Below are 9,496 nucleotides of genomic sequence, written 5' to 3'. Positions count from 1 at the left end.
TGTCCAGACTAAAATATCTTAATATTTTAATCGAGTGCACATTTAATGGCAATCCGTATAATATTCAATTCAGTTCAGAATACTGTATTCATCACTAAATTGGCCCTTGAAGGACGAATAAATTATTTTGAATTGAACTGAATTGAATATAACATGGATTACCATAAAATGTACCCTACATTATATAATTTGGTGACATTTCCTCTAGCGCCACCAGCAGGTCAAAGCTTCACTTATCCAGTGAAGTATCGCTACATTACTGCTTTGTACAGACGTTGCAGTATTCTTATGTGATCCCCAGACTTTTCCTCAACTTTTCAGACTTTTCTTCAGACTTTTAAGTGTCTTAACACAAGTAGCCAAGTTCTCTAATTATAATATTTAATAATTGACAATAAGATTATTTAAATCTATCTATATAGTCCTACAGAATGTCACTATAAGTCCTAAATTAATTCATATATGACTTTCAATCACAAAAAACATTAGGATTCATCCTCGGGGGAACATGGATATCTGTGCTAAAGTTAATGGCAGTCCTTGCACTGGCTGTCAAAACCTTTCCCTAAAAATCACAAATGTCAACCTGAAGTTATCACTAAAGCCTGAGGATCACCAAAGTCAGTAGGTTTCATCCTCTGGAGAAGATGATTTTTTTGTGTCTTTCGTGGCAATTAACTTAATAGTTGTTGAGATACTTCAGTCTGGACCAAAGTGACGAACAGATGGACTGAGATTGACTACAGCTCGCCGCTAGCATGGTCAAATGGAATGACAGTGAATAAACAAACTTAATAATAGCAGTAAATATTACAGTACAGTGAAAGATATGAATAAATAGGATCAAATTTAATGCAGAGGCAAACAAAGATTTAAACTAAGTGATACACTATTAACGGTTTGATCATAATATTCTCAGTTTGTCTTTTAAGTGAATACTATTGTTAACTAATGAGCAGATGAAAGACCTTTTTTCACAGCAGCCATTTTAGCATTAAATAGTAGGGTAAACACAGGTGCTACCAATGACACTAATTAAGGCTCTGTTCCATTTAGTGTAGCAGAGCCTTTCCAGTAAGCGAACATCCACAATAGCAGAACTCTGATTCTGTTTGGCCAGAATGGAACTGAACCTTAATTAACGTAATCCATAACACGTGTTTACCCTACTATTTTATGTCAAAATGGCTGCTGTGAAAAAAGGTCTTTCATCTCTAAGCCCCCTAAGGGCAGTGATCCTAAGCAGCACAGAGGGAACGCAAAGTGGCACCTTCAGCTGTTTGTCAGTTTCCTGTGCTTTTGATTAATGGCTGTCCTGAGATGGGAGGTTGACGTAGGCGGGGTCTAGTACAGCCACTTCCACCCAGTACCCATTTGACTTAAAGTCAGGCTGTGTGCGAGTGTGTTCAGGTCTATGCATGGGATCGAAAATACTTTATGTTAAACAAAGGATTTCCTGAGGACAGGAGGCAGACTCACTCACCTGTAACACTCACATCCATCAGTGCAGTGAAGCTGGAAGTTTATCTTCATGGGTTTTCTTATGTAACATGGAAGGAGCTATTTAAATATTTGTTTTGTCTAAATGTAATTTTTCCATTTCCGATTAAAGCTTCTCAAAAATACCAAACTCTGAGAAACTAAACAATATTAAAACCCTTACGTTCATGTCACATTCATGTTAGAAAGAATTTGTAGGAACTATAAAAAGAGAGTATTTGGTTTTAAATGTCAACTTGTGGGAAATCATGAGTAGTAAGTACATTTGTGTATATAAATATGTTCTTTAAAAAAGAAATAAGGAAAGATTCAATTCAATTCAATTTTATTTGTATAGCGCCAATTCATTAAAGAAGTTATCTCAGGACACTTTTCAAATAGAGCGGGTCTAGACCGAACTCTTTATAACATTATTTATTTAAAGATTTATAAGATGATGACCATAATATCATTATTTTAATGTTGTAAAAGTCCAGAAGATAAATATATTTATATCGTAATAGGTCTACTAAACCTGAATATCTGCATACGTTACCCTCAGACATTATTACTAATTGAATATTATACTATTATATTCTGTTGCTTTACAAAGTATACAGTTTTTACATAAGTAGTGGTAAAGAGGCAGTCCTCCAGTCAGATTACAAAAGCAATTTACACCATATAAACTTACATCTTACATCTTTTTTTTATTTCAGTCTCTTCAATCTAAAACCAAAATAATCGTAAAAAAAACAGCACACCAGCTGTTTCCAGCCTCAGTGCTATATGTGCTCATCGCCCTGTGCTTATGAAAGGAAGAGGAAGTAGTAAAGATTGACAATATAACTCATACAACAGCTACTGTACTTGTAAAATGCGCCATAAAATGGCAATTAATAGACTTACATTCTAAACCTTTAGCCATGTGATGGCGTGTTTATGGCATGGTTGTTGAATCTATTGACATCCGGGTTGCGGTAGAAATTCAAACGTGTGAATCACTAGGAAACATAAATGTCCTGTCTGAGTCTTTGTTGTGATTTTTTGTGCCAGAGAGACAAAAGAGACCGAAGTTAAGGAGTGAGTCCCTTTTTGGTTAATTTAATTTGAATTCCACACTAAATACAAGCCAACGACACAAACCACAGTGAGTGACACACAATAGAAAATATTTACACCAGTGTCATGAACATTTTTACATTTACCTGGGTAGATACCAAGGCTTTTCACAGCAAATGTTTAAACTCAAACACAAGTAAAACACATATTAATCATCTATTCCAAGTAGAGCTAAACAAAACATGCACAGACCGACAACAGTAAATATGTCATTAACATGGAGTATTTACAGGTTGTGTTAAAATGTGTTGTATCAGGAATATGTACATGTCATTTAAATTCTTTTAAAGGCACAATGTTGATCGCTGTCGAGCGCCACTGGTGCCTTCAGTCATTCTGCCGGTTCATTTCATCTCACCTGGAAAACAAAACAACAAAAATTATAATTCATTATCGATGACATGGTTGTCTAAAAATCTGAATACTGGAATCAACATTTATACAGTTTACAGAATTAAATATTTGAATAAGAGACAAACAGAACTGATTTGAGGAGGAACAGACACACAAATACAAGCATTGAGGAAGTCAAGTTTTGTCTGTTTTTTTGCTATTTTTAGCCATGCTAGCATAATAGTGGCTCTAGGGTTGGCAATGTCCGTATGTCAGTCGGTCCAGGCTGAAATATCTCAAAGACTGCAGGAAATCTACAGACTTTCACGGTCAGAAAATGAATCCAACTGACTTTTCATCTGGTGCCATCATCAGGTCAAATATTTAAACTGTCCAATATTTTTGTTTATAACTAAATACCTGCAAAAACTGATTCCCATCAGCCTCAGCTGTACTTTGTGTTTTGTGATACTTAGCAAAAGTTAATAAAATGATCAGCTATGATAGTGATCATGGTTGACATTACACCCGTTGACATCAACATGTTAGCATGCTGACATTAGCTGTGCCTTGGAAACAGCCTCACAATGGCTGTTGGCTCTCAGTCTTGTTTAAACTCTGTTTCATAATGAATTTCATACTGGGCCGACTTTAATAAAACATGAAAGTTTGAGGGGTTTTCTTTTGCTCATCAGTCTTATAAATTCAAAATTGTCTTGCTCTATACACTGTGGCACTTACTGTAATTACACTTTGTATTAACAGTAATCTGATTACGGTGTTGAGTCAATATAAAGTTTACCGTTGGAGTTTTGCTGATGCCAGGTACTCCTGCTGCTTTAGGCACACCGGACTGGAAAACAAATACAATGATTTCAGTATTCTTTAACATTAAACACAGATACCACATTTGTACAGCTTTCCCTGACTGCATGGACAACTACACGATACACTAATAACTGTGGAGTTTGAAATGGGGCGTATCGTGAACTTATGACTTCTTAAAAAAATGTTTTTTCTTTGTTATCTTGCCTGCCCATCCTTCCTGCTGCTGCTCTCAGATTCCTCTTTTCTGCTGAGTCCAAACATACCACCTTACCTCTGCACTGCTGTCCGTAAAATCAGTTGAATAAATCTTATTTAAAAGCAAGGGGATGGGAGGTACTCTTGTGCCAGAAAGCCAGATACAAAACATTCAACCACATGCCTAAAGTTTAAACAAAAGGTATTTTTAACCAGTTGGTTGCCAGTTTGAATCCCCTGACTGGCATGAAGAACGTTTGATACCATTTGTGGGCACTGCTTTCCCTAATTTCCCTTTATATTTCTGTACATACATATTCATATTTCTGGCTGGTGTTTATTTTACCTTAAAATTGGGCTGAGCAGAGAGCATTTGCTGGAGGTTCTGAAGCTCTTTCTCTTTCAAGGCCAAACTATCTTCCTGCAGCTTCTTCTGATCTCTCAGCCGGTTCTGCTCAATCAGTAATTTCTCCACCTGAAGAAAATATGCATATGTTATTTTAAATGTTTACACTTTCATCTTTCTATGTTACAGTTTGATTCAGGTTCTTGTTAAAACAGATTATCATAAACAGTCATTTTTACAGTCATGGTTACATGACTGAGGAAATTGGGTTGTTCCATGGATCTCTCCCTTGGTTCCAATTTCCCACCCACACATCTATCATCTATGCACAAATGTAATCTACCTGGTCGTCGTGAGTCTTTTGCTTGAGCTGTAGCTGCTGGGCGGCATCAGCAATCGCCTCACTGCGACTGCGTTCACACTGCTGCAGATCAGAGTTCAAATGTTTGTTTTGCACCTCCAACCGACTGGACAGGATTTGGATCTCGGCCACCTGGAAGAAGAAAATATATATTTTTAAATAAATGTGATAAACTTCTCATTTAATGCCACGCTTTTTCCTTTTAAATCTAACATTTGCTTTCCTATACTTGTGCATGATGACAGAGAGAGGTAGAGAGTCACTCAAAGACAATGCAACATGACTGAAGGATGTGTCATACTCCACTGTACCAAATGTGTTCCCAGATGGTGCTTTTAGACACCTGCTTTTGTTTACCATGTGTCTATTTCTATCTGTCAATGTACATTTCCCTCAACACCACAATGGAGTACATGCTGTGCAGCTGGCGCAGGAAATAAATCTATACTGAATGTCTCCCGAAGGAACACAACTCGTAGGTTAAAGTCCAAATACGGAGCTGAAACAGTGGAATGTAGCTACAGGATGAAATAAAGGCCAGGTTTGGTAGGTTTGAAAAGTCGTCTAACACTCAACATTAAAAAAACGGTGTCAGTTTGCTTGTGTTCCTGCAAACTAGTTAAAGTTAAAGGACAATGTATTAAAAGAATTCCATAGTAAACTACCTGAAAAATGTTAAAATTGTGAGCAAGTTTGCAAAAGCAACTCTTTTTGTATATAATTAATTATCTACTCAAGTTGAGAAATCAGTCCTGTCATCATATGTCCTGCTGTTTGTCTTTATGGTAATATTACTGTATCATTGTTTGTGTTTTGTGTTGCTTTGTATGTTTTAGTTTTGTGTATTTGTATAAAGGCCCATCTAGGGATGGGCACTGCAAACTAGCTTAGGCTATAAATGTAAACATATTACATATTACATACGTATCCCTATAAAAAATAAACAACAATTAGTTTAGAATTTTGTCTGCATGGGGAAAAACCTGATAAAAAAGGTGACAGAATATGTACCATATTACTTTAAAAAAATAAAGGTTTGTTGGACTTTTATTGTGAAAGGGAAACTGAAATTGAGCCTGCATGAAAATAAGTGATTAAGACACCCACAATGGAGATTCAGTCCAAAGCAAATTGTGATTTTTGGCAGCTCAGTGAGTGTTTTATCAGAAATAAATATTGCTTTACACAGTAAAAACAAAGATATCTGCTGAGGGTATGCTTTTGTTGTCCTTCACAGTGCTGCTGTGTCAGCGAGACGCACACTTCACCTCTGCTTTGACCCTGAGTTTGCCTCAGAGGACGTCTGTCTCTTTAGCTAGATTTATCATGAATGATGCAGCGGATAGACTTCCTCCCCAGAGAAACTGGTTTCCCATCCAATTTGTTTGTTTGGAATATTCCATCAGTGTTACGGAGAGTTTAAAGGAGGGTTGGCAAGAAGGGAGTAACCCTGAGAAACATTGGTGGAAAGTTTATTACGTCCATGAATCAAGTAAAAAAAATTCAATTTTTATTCCATTTTATGCTACTTTATACTTCTACTACACTACATCTGGGGGGGCATATTGTTCTTTATACTCCATTACATTGATATGACAGCTTAGCAGTTACTTATCAGAGTTTAAGTGTAATTTACATTAAAAAAAAAAAAACATTGGATAAGTTTAGAAATTAAACCGGTGGTTCCTAAATTTTTTTGGCTTGTGACCTTTTACAAAAAAATATTTTCAGATGTCTGAGTTGTTAGAAGTTCCTTCTAAACAGATCAGATTTCATTTAAATAACTTTTCAAGCCTAAAGAGGTAAAACTCTCCAATATCTAATAAAACTACAGAAATTTGTACAGCATAACTTTTTTTTCTCACCTACTTTATTACATTTATCTTATATAGACATGTTTTCTGCAGAATGAGTACTTTATAGTATATTTTTCTCATAATACATAACCTTTTACCTAAGTAGAACTTTGAATTCAGGACTTTTAGTTGTAGACTTGTTCTTCCACCACTGTGTACAAATCTGTATGTACAGTAAGTCTATTCTAGTTCCTATTAATACCAAGCACTCGTCCTAACAAGAAGACTCAAGAAAATCCGTTGCACTCACCTTGTTGCCCACTTTGTCTAAATACAGTTGGAACTTATTCTCCACGTCTCTGGACAGGTTTGTGCAGCTGTTTCTTATCTTCTCCATTTGCTCCTGCTGGCTGTCACAGGTAAGGTGGAAGGTCAGCTGGTGGGGAAACAGGTTGTTGATCCTGTTCAGGAAATCCCTGGTCACAGTTTTGATCCCGTCCAAAGAATGAGCAAAGTCCTCTTTGCACTTCCTGGTAAAATATAAATAAATTGAACACAATAACTTTAATGTGTTTAATCTTAATATTTTCCGTTACACAGATGTTACAAACAGATAGGTACCTGGTGTAGGAGGTGAACTGCTCTTTCAGCATGGTGTTCTCCCTGCGCAGGGTGATGGCATCCTGGTGGTGTGTGTCTCTGTCTTTGATGGCGTTGTCTCTCTCCTGGCTCATGTACAGAACTGTCTGGGTGAAGTTTGCCTGAATAAGATTTATCATGGCTTTCTGCTGGGCGTTGAGGCTCTGCAAAGTCTTTAATTCACCTGGAGAGTTCAGTGAAAAACAGTTTCATCACAGGAAAAACTTCAATAGACACTTTCATTAACAGTGTATTTATTAGTATTCTGGTTCCACTTTATAATATACTGCTTTGTAGATCAGTTATTAGACCTTAAGAAGACTGATAAGTTTCTCTCTCTAATAAGCTACCAAATTTAATATAATAAATGTTAGTAAGTCATTAATAAAGGGTAATAAACTATCAAGTAAACCATTAACGAAATCACAACTAGAGATATTTTATTACTGTCCTATAATTTATTAAATTATAAACCATGTATAAAGGGTTATTAGCAGAGTTATAATTATGACTTTATTATCAGAATCCTAACTCTTTTTTTTTTACTTTAAACTCAGAATAAAAAATAAAATGTTCACATTTGGCCCTAATCCTCTTCTGTAGTAATTTGATGATGCAGAAAAATATTATTTTTTTCCCCCAATGTTTAAACAAAACCTCAATATAGTACATACTGCTGGTAGTGACCAAAAAGGGTGCCTGGATCGGAGGGGTGGGACGCCGTGTACTAAGTGTTGTTGCAGACATCCTCCCACAGATAGCCTATAAATGAAAAGAAAAACAACAACATAGATATTAACAGGATGATTAAAAATTTAAAATGATCTGTGGGTTCTATTGTATTACCATGGTGACCAATAGTGGTGGTGAGTGAGTGTAACAATGTATAATTATTCAACTAATTCAGTTTTTTATGTAATAAATGCCAATGCCATGGTTTCAGCTTCTCCAATGAGAGTGTTATATATAAATATATACATAATCAATATTATGTAGACACTTGTAATGGAGTATATTTAAAAACTTTTACTTCAGTAAAGTATCTGAATACTTTCTCCCCCACTGAAATAGGAAAATTATAACAATGCTTAAGGAAATGATCATCTTGTAGAAGGTGCACATTGTAAAAACATTTCTTCTAATCTTAAATTGGTCTTTCTGTAATGAGAATTTTTCAAAGATGATTAAAAAATACTTAACAGCTGCCTAAAATTACTACTAACCAGTTTCATTTTCAGCTCATTTTGTGTGTTGTTGGCTTCAGTCTTCAGCTTCGCCATCTCTTTCTCTAGAGCATCTTTCTCAGCTGTGCGAGCTCCCAGCTGAGCTCCCAAATCGCCTTTCTCCTTCCTCAGCTGGATGTTGTTCTCACTCAGCCTGTTGAAGCCCAGCTCCAGCTCCTTTAAAATAACATATCACTCAGCATCATCATCTCTGTATTTCACAGCTCTGGACTTGTTAACATAATGCTGTGAAATTTAAAAGATAATAGTAATGTGCTAATCGTAGTTATAATATGTTCTGTCAGAAACAAAACAGGCTGGTGATGATTGATACTTTCATTTTTGTCCCCTTCAACTAAAAATGTGTTTAGCTTATGTCTTGTACTTCAAAGTAGGCCTAGATGTTATTTTTTAGCATTTTTTTGTGGAGAAACTATATCAGACACAAATTAATATAGCCAAGTATTTTTACATGTTTTAAAACATGTCTGAAGGGGGGTCTTTAGTATGTGTCATAATAAATGAAGGTTATTACACTGGAAGAGCACACTGACCTTGACCCTCTTCTCCTCTGCAGACTTCTCTGGCTTTCCATAGATGAGGAAGAGCACCAGGCTGACGATAATAAGAGACTGGATCAGGGAGGAAAAGAAGAAGACGATCCTCATGTAGTAGCCACAGCTCTTCCCCTTGGCCCTGTGCAGGGGCTCCCTTGCCTCCAGGCCAAACTTGGCCCTGGAGTAGTTGGAGCTGTACATGGCTGTTGGAGGTGAAATGGTGGCAGCTGGTTTTGGAAGATCTAAACAGGAATTGTTCAACTGAAATCCTTAAGGTTTCCGCGTCTGATGTGATGCTCTCTGAAGAACAGGTGCTGAAGCTTCAAGGTGAGCGCTGGCAAGCAGAAATGGAAGAAAGGACAGTGGTAAGATGTTTATTTCTCAGTCTTCTAAGGCTCTGTCTCGCTGTCAAGGTCCAGAAACATACAGGCAGAAGTGGCATGTATGAATGGATGTAAACAATGACCCTTAGGTGTGCAAAGGGGCCATGTTTATAAATGCTTGAGGCACACTTCCAGTCCATCCGGCCCTGCCCTCGCCTCCCCTCCCCTCCCCTGGCGCCCCTCCCCTCTCCTCTTCTCTCCTCCCTCATCGATCTCTGTCACAGTTACAGCCTC

General features: G+C 36.9%; 1 protein-coding gene across 1 annotated transcript; it reads right to left on the bottom strand.

Annotated features, from left to right (window-relative positions):
• Positions 1 to 2,555: 2,555 nt before the first annotated feature.
• Positions 2,556 to 9,354, bottom strand: plvapb (plasmalemma vesicle associated protein b). Its single transcript, XM_051376902.1, has 9 exons — positions 8,877 to 9,354; positions 8,323 to 8,499; positions 7,774 to 7,861; positions 7,082 to 7,283; positions 6,771 to 6,990; positions 4,647 to 4,796; positions 4,304 to 4,432; positions 3,737 to 3,787; positions 2,556 to 2,959 (listed from the first exon to the last, which is right to left on the bottom strand). The coding sequence occupies exons 1-9, from the start codon at positions 9,078 to 9,080 to the stop codon at positions 2,951 to 2,953; spliced, it is 1,230 nt and encodes a 409-aa protein (XP_051232862.1). The 5' UTR covers positions 9,081 to 9,354; the 3' UTR covers positions 2,556 to 2,950.
• Positions 9,355 to 9,496: the final 142 nt, after the last annotated feature.

This window comes from Dicentrarchus labrax, unplaced genomic scaffold (genome assembly GCF_905237075.1).
Source record: "Dicentrarchus labrax unplaced genomic scaffold, dlabrax2021, whole genome shotgun sequence".
Lineage (NCBI taxonomy): Eukaryota > Metazoa > Chordata > Actinopteri > Moronidae > Dicentrarchus > Dicentrarchus labrax.
This window is presented reverse-complemented; position numbering and strand designations above follow the sequence as displayed.

Bases quoted from the DNA above. Each gene is read 5' to 3' on its own strand.
- plvapb (XM_051376902.1), bottom strand. From the start codon at position 9,080: ATGTACAGCTCCAACTACTCCAGGGCCAAGTTTGGCCTGGAGGCAAGG. The intron at 8,500-8,876 runs GTCAGTGTGCTC...GTTATTTTAAAG, and splicing joins CAGAGGAGAAGAGGGTCAAG to GAGCTGGAGCTGGGCTTCAA. The intron at 6,991-7,081 runs GTACCTATCTGT...ATATTTTACCAG, and splicing joins CAGTTCACCTCCTACACCAG to GAAGTGCAAAGAGGACTTTG.